Source organism: Podarcis vaucheri (genome assembly GCF_965113315.1).
Source record: "Podarcis vaucheri genome assembly, chromosome: 8".
Lineage (NCBI taxonomy): Eukaryota > Metazoa > Chordata > Lepidosauria > Squamata > Lacertidae > Podarcis > Podarcis vaucheri.
This window is the reverse complement of record NC_138766.1, coordinates 60173625-60189596: the sequence shown is the minus strand read 5'-3', so window position 1 is coordinate 60189596 and position 15972 is coordinate 60173625. Positions and strand designations below refer to the sequence as shown.

General features: G+C 46.2%; 1 protein-coding gene across 3 annotated transcripts in view; it reads right to left on the bottom strand.

Annotated features, from left to right (window-relative positions):
- Positions 1–15972, bottom strand: part of LOC309538361 (uncharacterized protein C8orf34 homolog) — a 97965-nt gene that overhangs the window by 67333 nt on the left and 14660 nt on the right. For all 3 annotated transcript variants that reach the window (XM_082233834.1, XM_082233835.1, XM_082233836.1), the window contains exon 2: positions 1353–1500. In XM_082233834.1, coding sequence (XP_082089960.1) covers positions 1353–1500 — 148 coding nt within the window. The remainder of the gene's footprint in view (positions 1–1352; positions 1501–15972) is intronic.

The following is a 15972-nucleotide window of genomic DNA, read 5'->3' as shown; positions in this document are numbered from 1 at the left end:
GATTAGGTGAGAGAAGCAGGAGACTGAGGGTGCTTCCAAAAAACTTGCTCAGTGACCATTCATCCTGATTTGTTTACAGGGAGGTTAGATGATGTTGCATCAAACAAGGGTTAGCCCATACTTTCCAGGGCATTTCCCCATCTTTCTTTATTGGAAGAAGTCCAATGTTTTGGGGAAGCAGGTTTGTTGCACAGGACCTCCTAATCAACAATAATTGTGCAGCCTGAATTTGCCAGTGTGTGACTGAATCCCACCTAAAAATAGCGAGACTGGAAGCACTCTGGAGTTGGAATGGTGGGAAGTGTCATAGTGAGTGGCAAGTGGGAGGAGTTAGTAGAGAAGGACAGGAAGAAGAGGTTAAAGGCCGTTGGTTAAGACAGTTGGTGGTGAAAAGGAGAGTACGATGTGTCAAGTGAATTTATTAGGTAGCAATAAAATTCCCTACTCTTTATTGACCGTATGTTCCTGGTTGTTATGATCCCTAAATAAATACAATACCTAGCTGTTCAAATATTTGATGTGTCCTGATCCAGGTATATTCCAAAGTAAAACGTCTCACTCCACATTCTTGCCTTCATTTGCACAGTCAAGCAAATTTAAGTAGAGTCCTACCACTCAGCAAGTAGTAGCAGTGTTTACCTGAGATCCATTTATGATGAGTCTGTATCCAAGGGACAAGTTGGGCTACCAGACAGCTAGTTACCCTGGATTACCCAGTGATTTCTAGGGGCCACAGCTCCAAGGATGTCACAATCCCACAGCTGCTTTTCAGTAAAAAGCAAAGCATCAGGCACTGTTCATGAAACTACTGCATACCTAATTTGGTTCTGAACGAAGATTAAATTTTACAGATGGGAGGATTAGGAATTTCTGACATCCTAGAATCTCATCAACAATGCAGTATATAAATAAAATATCATTACAGAATAATAATAAATAATAACATGTGCTGTATAAATGTTCAGCAGTGTTAAGGTAGGAAAACATGGATACAAAGCCTAACTCAACAAAAAGCTTACAATGCGACCTGGGCACAATCAGTCATGCACAACCAAATCTACTTCCAAAGATTATTGTGACGAGAATATGGGATAACCTCATGCACAAGCATGAGTTCCCCATGCGTCAAATAAAATAAAATAAATATATGAGCATTGTTGTACAACAGTCTTCCCCAGCCTGGTGCTGCTGGATTACCATTTCCATCGCTGACCTCTGACCATTGCCTATGCTGACCGGGACTAATGAGAACTGCAGTCCGAAACATCCAGAGGGCACCAAGTTGGGTGGGGAATGACTGTTGGTTGGTACTTACTGAGAATTTCCTAACATACAATTATTTTTCTACATACCTGAAGTTTCACTTTCTGCCCAGAGAGCAGCAGATCCAGACAGTGTCCTCTGAAGCTGACTACGACTTCCCTGTTTCGACTGGAGGTGGTCAATGAGAAAGGGGATTGGGTGGTCAGGAGTCTCTGTTATCAGCTTGGTCATCAGTTCCTTAAAAATCATAAAATCAAAGAAGTATTTTAAAAAATCACCTTGTAATGGTAGGAGATTAAAATATAATTAATAGCGCACATTTATCAAAGCCTATTTTAGAGGAGATTGTCAGTGGTATCCAACATAGTTGTTCCATTTGTGAAAGGAGCAGAAGTTGCTTGTGTAACAGAACTTTCTTTCCATGCAAGTCTGTTCTCTGAGTTCCCCCAACCTTCTAGATTGCCTCTTTAAGACTGGTTTATGGGAATGGGTTAGAACCTCAGAAATAAGGAGCTCACCTACAGCTGTCTCCCGTTAAGGCTTCAAGGCCAGAGTCACAAGGTAATTGGGTGGAAGAGGTGAACGCCAATGGTCTAAGTTCCCATAAAACCTGGATTGTTGGGAGCTCTCGCCAGGCAGCGGTCAGCGTCTATTTGGGCTTTTGACAGTATCTTGTTCCATTGCTCAGCCTACTGAGATTCAAGTGTAAGCTTTTACATTAATTAGCTGGATAAGTTAGTGTTTGTTGTTTTCTTATCTTCTGAGCTGTTTTAATCTGTGTTATTATTTGGAGTTTTTCACTCTTGTAGAGTTTTGTTTTAGTAAAGTCTGTGTATGATTTTATGAAATTTGCTCTGATCTGAGTTCCTGAACCCTTTAATTTTGACAATGCTTCTTGAAGCGAGGGTCATCCATCACAGGGCCCAAGGAGTTAGGAGAGGGGGTGGGGAGTTCTGTTGCTTAGGTGTAAGTTCTTGCACAAACAGGATGATTTAGTTGGTTTTGCATGTGTTTAATATGCATGTGTTTTGCATGTGTTTAATATGATCTACTTTACTTTGGACCAAACTACATATTACAAATAGCATCTTTGCGGGTAAAAGGCAGTTGTGAGGATACTGGGTGAGGTCCTGATCTGGACCCAAAGTGTGATACAAGACTACACAGTTCTTTCAAAAGGTGAGCAGACTTTAAAAAAAACCCAAACATGACTAATGTAATGCACGGTTTGGCCCTTAGCCTGCTATCCTTTTTGCAATTACCTCAGAGTAAGCCCCACTGAACTCAGAGGAATTTAGAAACAACTTAACATAGGATTGCACCTAGGCAATATATCCCCCGGATCTTGAAGAGTGTTGTGATTATAAACATATGAACATGAAGTTTAAAGTCAAGTTTAAAGTATTCCTTTTTCCTTCCACAAGGCAAATACTACTACTTTGATGACCCATTCTTATAAATCTCTGAACTACAGATCCTACACATACAGATTTTTGTGTGCACAGAGTTAAACAAAAGTTTGGACTACAGCCAATAAATTAATCACACAATTTTGATCATCTGGAAACTGCTGCACTGGATTCAGCAGCTCAGGTGGTAGGACTGATGATAATTTACAAGACAGTTTAATACACAGCAATATGAGCCCAAGTAATCAGGGGAATGGCGTGGGCTGATTTTGTGGGCTTTAGATGACAGGCATGTGCGGGTGCAAGATAAATGGCAACAGGAGTGTGTTCATTAATCTTTGCCACCTTCATTGTGCGCAAACGAGCAAATAAGAACCAGTGTGATTGCCGTATTGATCTGTAGGCTAACTAGTAACTCATTTACTATTCCTCTCAAGTTTTTATTTTCTATTGCAAGTTGGAAATAAAGCCAGTGCTTACAATCTTTTCTTTAAAAGAGTGCCATATATTTCCAGTCACTTTCTAAAGTTACAAAATGTATTTTTTCTCTCACTTCCCACAACCCACAGTTATGTTGTCTTCTTTCCCACCCACTTCCCAAATTCTGAGTCCTTTTCCTTATGCAAATGTACACTGATAGCACGTGATAAAGAATAATAAAGTGGATTACAAATATAAAAAGTACACATTGAAATGTTGGTATTCCACTAAAATAAAATAAAAATAACAATTTCACCTGTGGAAAGAGTTACCAATTGTCATCTGGCTCCTTTTCTCTTCCTGAGCTGTCATCCATCTATTAGGAGCCATTCTGCCTGACTACAGCAGAGGGAGAAGTGGTCCCACATCGGCTCAGATGACCAGCTGCCTTTGAGCTCTTTTACTCCATCACAACTAGTCATTATAATAATATACAAGAAGTGGGGCCATGCCCCACTTATGCCTATCAGAGTGTAAGCCTATGGGCAAGGACTGCCTTGTTTTTTAGCCTCTGTTCAGCAACTAGAAAATTCTATGTACTTCATGAATTAACTAAAATAATATATATTTTAACCATGAAATGGACATGTTCTCCCCCCCCAAAAAAAAACCCCAGTATTTAAATGCATGTATTTAAATGCATGAAGACAAATTAACCTACTGGATTTCTTAATTCCATAATTCCACCATAGTGTACAAAAACACTTGATGTGGTTTTACATTGAAAAGTGGGATACAGAATGTGTAAGATAAATCATACACACACACACACACACATACACACAAACATACTTTACAGTGGTATCTTGGGTTAAGAACTTAATTCGTTCTGGAAGTCCGTTCTTAACCTGAAACAGTTCTTAACCTGAGGTACCACTCTAGCTAATGGGGCCTCCCCATAGCTGTCAACTTTCAGATTTGAAAATAAGGGATCAGCAGCCTCACCTGTCCCAGGGACAGTCTACGGGATATCTAACAATCAGGGATAGCAGCGGGAAAAGGGAATTTCCCGCCAAAAAAAGGGAAGGTTGACAGCTATGGGCTGCCGCTGCACCACCACTGTGCGATTTCTGTTCTCATCCTGAAGCAAAGTTCTTAACCCGAGGTATTATTTCTGGGTTAGCAGAGTCTGTAACCTGAAGCATCTGTAACCCGAGGTACCACTGTATAGGCAACTGGTGATGTACATACATTGTCTACAAATATGCTGCACCCTGCAATATGGGAATTTAGGGAAATGTTTATTTGCTAAGGGTTGCCCCTGCTCAATTTGCTCACCAACCCCATCTCACCAAAGCCATTCACTCTTTGCTTTTCATCTCACCCAAGCCACCCCTTTGCACTCCCCTTTGACCTCACCAACCATCCTCTCGCTACCCTGGGCCATTGTTGGCTTCAACCCCACTGCCTTGCCCCCCTCCCTCAGTAACCAGCAGTGACTCAGCTGCCAGGTGATCAGGGGAGCAACACTGCCTCATCATGCTATCTGTTATTGTTTACTTTGAGAGCTCAGCGTTACGTTGGGGGGGGGCGGGTAGACAAATCCCATGTCTCTAACAACTTTATGAACTTTCACAATGTTGTGGGATACACAGAAGGGGCAATGGCTGTCATATTAGCAATCAATACTACCATGTAACATCTCCTTGGAATGGATCCCCCAAGCCTCCATTGCTGGGACTTCTCTGTGATGTTACACTCTCCCAACACCACCTTAACATAGCAGTTCAATGTTCCATTACCATTCAGTTGGTTAATGTACCCTTGAATTTGCATTAAAATTTTACAAAGGTAGTTATATAACTTCCTTCATCTGAGTCAGAAAAAAATATCTACAAATGAAATAACTAACTGGATATCTTTCAGACTCAAATGTACAAAATGTTCAGGGTAATCTTTTTGCCCTCTATCAGCAACAACCTGGCAGCTTCGCTGTACCTGCCCTCATTAAAGCAGGAAGGATTCGCTTCTGAATTCTTTACTTGCCAATTTATTACTCTGAATAGCAACGTAATCATCATCATCACTCCTTCTCCCTTGATTTTCCTCATTGGTGTCATTCACATATTTGATTTTTCTTTTCTCAAAACCACCACCCACATGCTTTTTAAGGGTACTGCATTATTCTGCAAATTGGTTTCTGAGTTACCTCCTTTTACTTCTTTCATAAATGTGATATTTTTCAGTACTCTAATCTTGCCTCTTTTGAATGTTTTTCTTTTCCAACATCCATACCTAACTGTGGCACTATTAAGAAACCTACTAAATTCATACCTGCTCACAAAGGCTTTACCTTTGCAAAGGACCTCTTTGCTTACAGGCTACTGAAATAGAGTTCAATATTTCATTTACAGTAGGCAATGTTGCTATAAAACGGTCTACCTTCAGCCCCTTTACCATTCCTTTTATTGTTTTCCAAGCAGATGCAATGATAGAGTGCAGTCTCAGCATTCACGCATTTCCCCAGCCTAGGAAGCAGACTAGTTTGTTGTGGATGCTCAGTTTGTGTGCTCTCTCCATCTCTCTCTCTCACACACACAGCAGGAAGAGAGGGGGAAATTATCTCAGACTGGGGCAGCCACAGCACACCAGTATGTTTCTCTGATGAAGAGCATAGCAATGTGTTATGGTTGCTGCCTCTCCAGTCTGACCTTCTTTCTCTTATAAAAGAGAAACAGAGAAACAGACAAAGAGGACTTGGGCTGAGGGTAATCAAATGCTTCGTTCCTTCTTGCTTTAAGAGAAGGGCATTTGTAAAGGTCTCTGCCAGTTCCGATTTCCAGAAGGCAGTGAGCTAGCGCCACTACAGCAGAAGTACAGCAGAGCATATCATGCCACTAGTGACAGTTGCCAGTTCCATTTCAGAAGTTGTAAACATGTGATTAAGCTTTATTGCCCACTCGCATCTAAGTTTTCAGGGTTTTCTCTCCTCCATAATTAAATCTGTAGGACAATCATATGGCAGGTTCTTGAAATGAATCCATGAAAATATGGGTTCCAGATAGCTGCTGTTTCCAGATCATCTTCAAGGCTAGCCCTACATAGAGCACATATGGTAGCCAAGGTAGGAAGTGTGCAAAACTGTGGCCAGCCTATCTCATTTCAGGAATGGCCATAGCTGGTAAACCAACCACAGCTGGAAATAGGCACTCCTAGTGTCCTAGTGACCAAGGTCACATGTACCTCAAGTGACGAAGTTGCGTCCAGGAGCACCACTACACTACTATTTACCTGTTATTTCAAGTCAAGTACAACTTGCTCTAGAACAGGCCAATTGCCCCAATTGCCCCAATTGCCAGACATGAGTACTGTCCATCCAGACAGCTTCATTCTTGTCAGGATTCAGCTTCAGTCTACTGGCTTCCATACAACCCATTACCACTTCAAGGCACTGGTTCAACAAGAGCACAGCTTCATCAGGTTCAGATGGTATATAGAATGGTAAAACTGAGCTTCACCAGCAAAATGGTACTGAGCTCCAAATCTCCTGATGACTGCATACAGCTTCATAGATTGCTTCATATACGATAATAATAATAATAATAATAATAATAATAATAATAATTTATTATTTATACCCCGCCCATCTGGCTGGGCCTCCCCAGCCACTCTGGGCGGCTTCCATAAAAACCAAAAATACAATAAAATATCACACGTTAAAAACTTCCCTGAACAGGGCTGCCTTAAGATGTCTCCTGAATGTCAGGTAGTTGTTTATCGCTTTGACATCTGCTGGAAGGGCGTTCCACAGGGCGGGTGCTACTACCGAGAAGGCCCTCTGCCTGGTTCCCTGTAGCTTTGCTTCTCACAATGAGGGAACCGCCAGAAGGCCCTCGGTGCTGGATCTCAGCGTCCGGGCAGAATGATGGGGGTGGAGACGCTCCTTCAGGTATACTGGACCGAGGCCGTTTAGGGCTTTAAAGGTCAGCACCAACACTTTGAATTGTGCTCAGAAACATACTGGGAGCCAATGCAGGTCTTTCAAGACCGGTGTTATATGGTCTCGGCGGCCGCTCCCAGTCATCAGTCTAGCTGCCGCATTCTGGATTAGTTGTAGTTTCCGAGTCACCTTCAAAGATAGCCCCACGTAGAGTGCATTGCATTGCCTCAGGGTTCTGTCCTCTCCCCCATGCTTTTCAACATCTACATGCGGCCGCTGGGAGAGATCATCAGGAGGTTTGGGCTGGGTGTTCATCAGTATGCGGATGATACCCAGCTCTACCTCTCTTTTAAATCAGAACCAGTGAAGGCGGTGAAGGTCCTGTGTGAGTATCTGGAGGCGGTTGGAGGATGGATGGCGGCTAACAGATTGAGGCTGAATCCTGACAAGACAGAAGTACTGTTTTGGGGGGACAGGAGGCGGGCAGGTGTGGAGGATTCCCTGGTCCTGAATGGGGTAACTGTGCCCCTGAAGGACCAGGAGTCATTTTGGACTCACAGCTGTCCATGGAGGCACAGGTCAAATCTGTGTCCAGGGCAGCTGTTTACCAGCTCCATCTGGTACGTAGGCTGAGACCCTATCTGCCTGCGGATTGTCTCGCCAGAGTGGTGCATGCTCTGGTTATCTCCCGCTTGGACTACTGCAATGCACTCTACGTGGGGCTATCTTTGAAGGTGACTCGGAAACTACAACCATCCCTACAGTCACCATCAAATCAAACCTCATCCGGAAGTGATCTATCCATGATGACAGTGTTAGAATAGCACACATCCAGCTATGGAACCATACCCAATCCACTCTGGGAAAGAATCAGAACAGGAATGTAACCTGCAGCATATGTTGGGCTAGAGATGTACGAAAACAGCCACATGATTCTCATTGTAGGCACGAAGTCCCAATTTGATCCTATCAAGACAGCCTCGGAATATATGTCCTACAATAAAATTACTTCACTTGGGGAGTTCTCCTATACCATCCCTAAGACTGTCTCTGTCAATTCTGACAGGAAGGCAGTTAGGCAGTGGGGTGGGTGATACACCAACACGTTATCTGTTCAGTTTCCCCAGCTAAACACCAGGTACCAACCCCCAGGTGCGCTGGCTTCCTGACAAGAGACATAATTTTTGTAAATGGCAGCAACTCCACCACAGCCCTTCAGCCTATATTAGTGCTTCACTAAGTATCCAGTCACTGATTTCCATCAGTATTTTTTTCTGCCTCACAGAAATATTTACTGCTTGATCTTATAACCCATGACACCAGTATAGTAATCTTTATATCTGGTTTTATACTGACAGCGGGGCCATATCACATAAACAATTGTTATGCTTGCAAATGCTCTCCCTTGCAAACCCACAATGCGATGTAAAGGCCACCATCATGCATTATTGTGTTTTTAAAAAGAAGCATTGTGGGTTGTAGAGGATTTATGTAGCTTCTTCTCAAAAAGCATCTTCTCAGAAGTTCTTCAAAAACCAGCAACCTAATTTACTTGGAAGTAAGTCCCACTGAGTTCAATGACACTGATTTCATTAGTTAAGTGGATTGAGTCTAAGTGGATATAGGATTGAGCCATTTCATGAACAAAAAAGAAATATTAAGTTTATGGCTTCTATAAGCTAATTAAAAAATTACCACAGGGATAGTCCCCTCTCTGTGTCTCTCTCACACATTTTGTTTCCAAAAAATAATCTCAGATGCAAGTGATAAATCAAGAAAGACTTAAAATGTAAATTGTTTCAGAACTGAATTGCACATTAGAAACAAAACCTCATTAATCCTACAATAAGAAAACCAATAGCAATTCAGGTGAATATTGCAGACTTCTCCTCCTCTTTAAATGTTTCATTGATTTCCATTTTCATGAGGTTAAAAAAAGCCAACTATCCTTTTAAAAATTCAGGTCCTACTCATTCAGTGAATAGGAGGTTAGGAAGACAGAGAGGCATGGTAAAAATAAGATGTCCTGGATTCTGCCTGCCACCTTCTTGTATCTCAGCCTTAAATACATTTGTTCAAATCCAAAGCTATTATACAATATATGCTGTCAAGGGGATGATTAGCTGCTTGTGCTTAAAATAGTGCCCCTTCAGAGTTTGTGCGACCCCACAAACCTCTGTGTGTGACAGAGCTCCTCAGACATGTCTGCTCTAGTCACTTGTAGAGTCCGACAGTGGCTGTCTGCGGAAGCGCTTCCAGCAAAGAAGTTCCTTAACGGAAACGCGTTTCCTGGACTCACGACGTGACAGCTTCCGGCGAAGCATAGGTCTCCCTGCAGTTGCTTCTGACACCTCCCCGCTATTTTCGCTCGAAGTGTCTCTCACCCCTTTCTCTCCCCTTCTGCTTCCTGCCTGGGCTGCTGCGTCTCTCTCAGCATTACTGAGATCCTCCTCCAGAGACCCCGCGCTCCCCCTGCTGGTCCCTGCTTTGGCTGTTGACTCTCTCCCAGTCTCTGGGAGCCCTACCACTTCCCTTTCCTCCGATGTCAGTTCCCTGACATCCACCTCCCCTCCAGGGCCCCCCTCTCCCCCGCCCCTACTCTCTCCTCTGGGCGGTGAGGAGCTGAAACCCCTAAAAGAATCCTCTTCATCTTCCGACGTCTCTAACATTTCCCTCCATCGGTCTTCGTTCCGACTCGCTGAATCCTCCTCCACCTCGGAATCAGCGAACCCCTCCAACTCCTCTTCTTCGTCGGTGGTGGCGAAGTATTCCCTCCGGAACCTCGCCACTGGCTGGGGTTTCCGAGGGAATCTCTGATGAAAAGTTTCAATCAAAACCTCGTCATCTACATCCTCTGCCCTGACCCAGGTGTTTTCCGACTCCGGCTCCCCTTCCCACATTACCAAATACTCTACTTGCTCTCCCCTCCACCTGGAATCGAGAATCTCCGCTACATGGTAGCTGTGTTCTTTTTCCTCCATAGCTGGTCCCCTATTGACCCTCCCCTCTCTGTCCCCTATATACGGTGACAGCAATGATCTGTGGAACACTGGGTGTAACTTCATGTGGTTAGGTAACCGGAGTCTGAAAGCCACTGGGTTGACCTGTTGCGTGACTTCAAATGGGCCCAGCCTTTTGGGTCTTAACTTCTTACAACCTCCTTTAAATGGTAACCCTTGGGTGGACAACCACACCTGGTCCCCCACCCTAATGCTTTCTCCTTCCCTTCTGGTTTTGTCTGCCTGCCTCTTATATTCCTCCTTCGCCCTGTTTAAATTAAGTTGGAGCTGGCGATGGATCGCTTCCATTTCTTCAACGAACTGTTCTGCGGCTGGAACGCTCCAGTTCTCCCCCTCCCCCCCTGGGAAGGCTCGGGGATGACACCCGTGATTGGCCAAAAAAGGGCTCATTCCCGTGGACACGTTCTCCGCATTGTTATAGGCAAATTCTGCCAACGCCAGCTTCTCCACCCAATCATTCTCTCTGTCATTCACATAACACCTCAAATATTGCTGGAGGACACCATTAGCTCTTTCCGCCTGCCCGTTGGTTTCTGGATGGCGGGCAGTGGAAAAATTCACCTCTACATGCAATAAGCTCATGAGCTTCCTCCAGAACCTGGAAGTAAATTGTTTCCCTCGGTCCGAAACCACCCTCAAGGGGGCACCATGCAATCTAAACACATTTTCCACAAACAATTTAGCGGTTTCTTCTGCTGTGACCGCATGTGAGCAGGCTATAAAGTGGGCCATCTTGGTTAACAGGTCTACCACAACCATAATGGCTGTCTTCCCTTTGGACCTGGGCAGATCAGTCATAAAATCTATTGCCACTGCCTCCCATGGTCTTTCCGGCGTGGGTAGTGGTTCTAATAAACCTGCCGGTGCCCGCCTCTCCCCCTTGGCTCGTTGACATCGGTCACACCCTCTCACATACTCCCGCACATCTTCCCTGACCTTGGGCCACCAGAATTCCCTGGTAACCAGCCACATGGTTTTGTGTTGCCCAAAATGCCCTGCTGTGGGGCTATCGTGCAGTTGCTTGAGTACCTTTTCCCTCAATTCTCCTTCAGGTACGTATAACGCTCCCTTGTAGTACAACGCCCCGTTTCTCTCCTCAAAACCCCCGGGTTTGTCTCCCTCCCTCCTGAGACCCCTGAGTTTGTCCTGGGCATATTCATCCTGCACCGTTCCCTCTATCAGTTCCCTTAGCCCCACCAATGCCGCCCCACACACCCAGCGATCCTCGGGAATGACATGGGTCTCTTCGGGTGCACCCTCTCCCTCCAAATATTCAGGTTTGCGTGAGAGAGCGTCCGCCCTAACGTTCTCCTGGCCTGGTACGTAACAAATCTCAAAGTTAAATTTGGAGAACTCCTGGGCCCATCTCAACTGCCGTTGGTTGAGCACTCGCGCAGTTCTCCAATACTCTAGATTCTTATGGTCCGTGCGCACTTGCACCTTCTGTTGTGCACCAATTAGTAGGTGCCTCCATCTCCGGAAGGCCTCATAAATCGCAAGAAGTTCCCGGTCGTACACCGTGTAGTTTCTCTCAGATTTGTTCAGCTTTCGCGAAAAGAAGGCACACGGTCGCCACTCGGACCCCTCCTTCCCCGGCTGCAGAAGAAGCACCGCCCCTATGGCTCTGTCAGAAGCGTCTGTTTCGACCCTCAGCTTTTTTTGTAAATCCACATGTAGAAGTTGTTCGTCAGAGGCGAAGGCCTTTTTCAGTTCCTCAAACGCTCGCTCCGCCTCCCCCGTCCAAACAAACTTCTTTTTGCTGCTGAGACAGTCCGTGATGGGCGCCGTCAGGTGAGCGAAGTTTCGGATGAACTTACGATAAAAGTTTCCAAACCCTAGGAACCTCTGCACATCCTTCTTAGTCTTGGGGGTTTTCCATTCCAGCACCGCTTGAACCTTGCCGGGGTCCATGGCCAACCCCTTGTCTGACAAGCGGTACCCCAGGAATTCCACCTCCTTGGTATGAAACTGACACTTCTCCAGTTTCACCCACAGTCTGTTGGCTTGCAGCCTGCTCAACACTTCTCTGACGTCTCTCACATGTTGCTCCTCATTCTCCAAATACACCAACACGTCATCTAAGAAGGCCACGCAATTCTTGTAGAGCAAAGGCCCCAGTACATGGTTCATAAAGGCTTGAAAACACGCGGAGCCTGCTTGTAATCCAAAAGGCATAACGAGATATTCAAATGCCCCCAAAGGGGTGAACATGGTGGTCTTCCATTCATCCCCTTTCCTTATACGTATCAGGTTGTACGCCCCCCTTAGGTCCAGCTTTGTAAAAATCTTTCCTTTTCGCACCCTGGTCAAAATATCATCAATCCTGGGCATAGGAAAAGCCACCGGCTCTGTCACTGCATTTAGGGCCCGAAAGTCACATACCAGTCTCGGCTTGTCCGTGTTCTTTTTATCCACAAAAAACACTGGGCTACCCCCCGCTGCCTTGGACTCTCTGATGAAGCCTCTCTTCAGGTTCTTGTCAATGAACGCTCGCAACTCCTGCATCTCCCTGTCTGACATGGCATACAACCTGCCTACAGGAAGCTGTGCTCCAGGGAGTAAATTGATCTGGCAATCAAAGGGCCTATGCGGGGGTAGTTGGTCAGCCTCCTTCTCGCTGAACACGTCGCTGAGATCAGCATACTGTGATGGCACCTTCCCCTTCTCCATCACTTCCGTCCCTGCTAGGGTGGCTTGGGCCCCTGCTGACCCCTTTTCCCCCCTGCAGTGTTCTAAGCAATGTGCGGAACCGAAGGAAACCACTCTTTGATGCCAGCCCACCAGCGGATCATGTAGGGCTAGCCAGCTCATTCCCAAAATAATGGGAGCGCCTCCCAAGGTGGCCACATTAAACGCTATCAGTTCTGTGTGCCTTGCCACCCTCATTATCATTGGGATGGTCTGCAAGCTGACGCCTCCTCCCAACAGTTCTCTGCCATCGATCGTGGTCACCTGCAGGGGGTTGCTTAAGGGGATAGTCTGTATCTGGTGTTCAGCAGCAAACTCCTTGCTCATGAAATTGCAGGAGCTGCCTGAGTCCAACAGCGCCTTTATTTTTAGGGGGTGTCCATTTTGCAACTCTAGCGACACTTCAATCACTAGAGCAGGTCGAGGAGCTTCTGGCACTGGCACTTGGGGAAGGGGCACTTTCACTGCTCTTTGGCCTGGCTGCAGTGCCCTGCTGGCAACCAGGCGTTGGCTTTTACCTGCTCCGTTTCTCCCTGCTCTTCCCCCTCAACAGTTCCCACCATCCCTTGCCATTCCTTCCTCTGGGGGCAGACTCTGGCAAAGTGGCCTGGCTGTTGGCAGAGATAGCATTTCCGGGGTCCCTTTCCCTCCTTCTTCGCCCCCTCACTGGGCTTTGAAACTGCGCGCGCGCGGGCTGTTCCGATTTCCATCGGCTCTGCCGGCGGGAAAGCTGGCTCAGGAATGTCTGGAATGCGTAACTCCTTCCAACGTTCCCCTCTCCCTTCCCGCCTCTCCAAGGCTCTTGCCTCCTGGCGCGCTCCAATGGTCAGCGCAGATTTGGTCAGCTGATCCATAGACACCGCCCTGGGGCTCCTGGCCAGCTCGTCTTTCACAGCTGAAGAAAGACCTTCTTCAAATAGCATCTGAATGGGTGCTGCCGATAAATCCCACCCCAATCTGTGAATCAGCATGGTAAATTCAGTCCAGTACTCACGGACAGATCTGCTTCCCTGCTTGCAAGCCATTAGCTGTCTGCGCACTACCCCCTCCTCAATATCGCTGGAGAACATGATATCCATTGCACGAAAGAATTTCATAGTGTCCTTCAGGATATCGTTGTGCGTTGCCATCAGGGGTCGAACCCAATCTCGCGCCCCCTTCTCAAGATGCCCAATTACGAAAGCAACTCGGGATTCCTCATCAGGGAACTCATCAAACTGCACATTCAGGGCATATTGCATTTCAGTCCTAAAGGCATGGTAATCCTTGGGGTCCCCCCCAAACTTCTGCACTAATCCTGGTACCTTTCTGGGGAACTGAGTGGTTCTCCCCTTCTTGTCTGCATCTTGAGCCCTCCTCTCCTCGAGCCTCGCCGTCTGCAGCGCAAGTTGGACCTCCAATGCTCGGTATCTGTCTTCCAAGCTTGGACCAGCTCCACCCCCTGCGGCTCCGGCTCCTGCTGGGTCGCTCATGATGCCTTCTCCTGCACAGGCAGTGTACAGAGACTGTCGGACTGCTGTCAAGGGGATGATTAGCTGCTTGTGCTTAAAATAGTGCCCCTTCAGAGTTTGTGCGACCCCACAAACCTCTGTGTGTGACAGAGCTCCTCAGACATGTCTGCTCTAGTCACTTGTAGAGTCCGACAGTGGCTGTCTGCGGAAGCGCTTCCAGCAAAGAAGTTCCTTAACGGAAACGCGTCTCCTGGACTCACGACGTGACAGCTTCCGGCGAAGCATAGGTCTCCCTGCAGTTGCTTCTGACACCTCCCCGCTATTTTCGCTCGAAGTGTCTCTCACCCCTTTCTCTCCCCTTCTGCTTCCTGCCTGGGCTGCTGCATCTCTCTCAGCATTACTGAGATCCTCCTCCAGAGACCCCGCGCTCCCCCTGCTGGTCCCTGCTTTGGCTGTTGACTCTCTCCCAGTCTCTGGGAGCCCTACCACTTCCCTTTCCTCCGATGTCAGTTCCCTGACATATGCATAGGACCTATTGCAGCAATAAAACTGCTAGCACATTTGCAAAGCTAAGCAGGGTCTGATATGGATTCAAATTGGATGGGAGGTTGCATGCTCAGATTCCTGTATTGCAGGGAGTTGGACTTAGATGACCCTTGGGGTCCTTTCCAACTCTACAATTCTATTTTATGATTCTATGACCTCTGTGTGAACAGGGCTGCTTCAATTATGGGAACTAAATCCCAGGAAGCTGCCTTATATTGAGTCATAACGGTAACAGTACCCCTGACCATTAGGTCCAGTCGCAGATGACTCTGGGGTTGCGGCACTCATCTCGCTCTATAAGCCGAGGGAGCCGGCGTTTGTCCTCAGACAGCTTCCGGGTCATGTGGCCAGCATGACTAAGCCGCTTCTGGAGAACCAGAGCAGCGCATGGAAACACCGTTTACCTTCCCGCCGGAGTGCTACCTATTTATGTACTTACACTTGACGTGCTTTAGAACTGCTAGGTGGGCAGGAGCAGGGACCGAGCAACGGGAGCCGTCGTGGGGATTCGAACCGCCGACCTTCTGATCAGCAAGCCCTAGGCTCTGTGGTTTAGACCACAGCGCCCATACCATTGCTCTTTCTAACTCAGTATATTGCGCACACCTAACCAGCTCACACCTAATGCTAAACCATGGTTTAGTGGTATGTACATGATTTTCTGTGAAAGTGAGTGAGTGCTGCAACCTCCTCTTACCCCTGGGTGGGAGAAGTTTTGCTTTACATGGTTCCTGCCTTCTTGTTATACACAAAGCAATACTAGTTTAAAACTAATTTAAGCATCATAACCTATGGTGTGAAATTGCCTTAGTTTGCAATTGGTTAAAGAGTGTCTTAAAACAAGATTCCTGGTTAAAATCCAGGAACTGGTTGAAGTGAAACTGAATTGTGGCTTATTTGCCTTCTCAGCAGCCTGGGACGACTAGAAAGGAGAGAGGAGCTTTCAGATATGTGACCGCACAGAATGCTAAATCAAGGTTTAGTGGCATAGGCTTTCCAGTGGTTTAGACAGATATATTTACTAGCTCTGCTAGCAAATGCCAAGGATTGAACTTAGAACTTGTCATGCAAAGCATAAGCTCTATACTTGCTACAACTACAGTTGATACTGTTTTATTTATACATTGGAATGCTTAAGTAAATATTTTAATTTAAAACACACAAATCCCATTATGACTAAAAGCTTGATCAGATATTCTTGGTTTATTGCCACAATTCTTGGTTTATTGCAGACT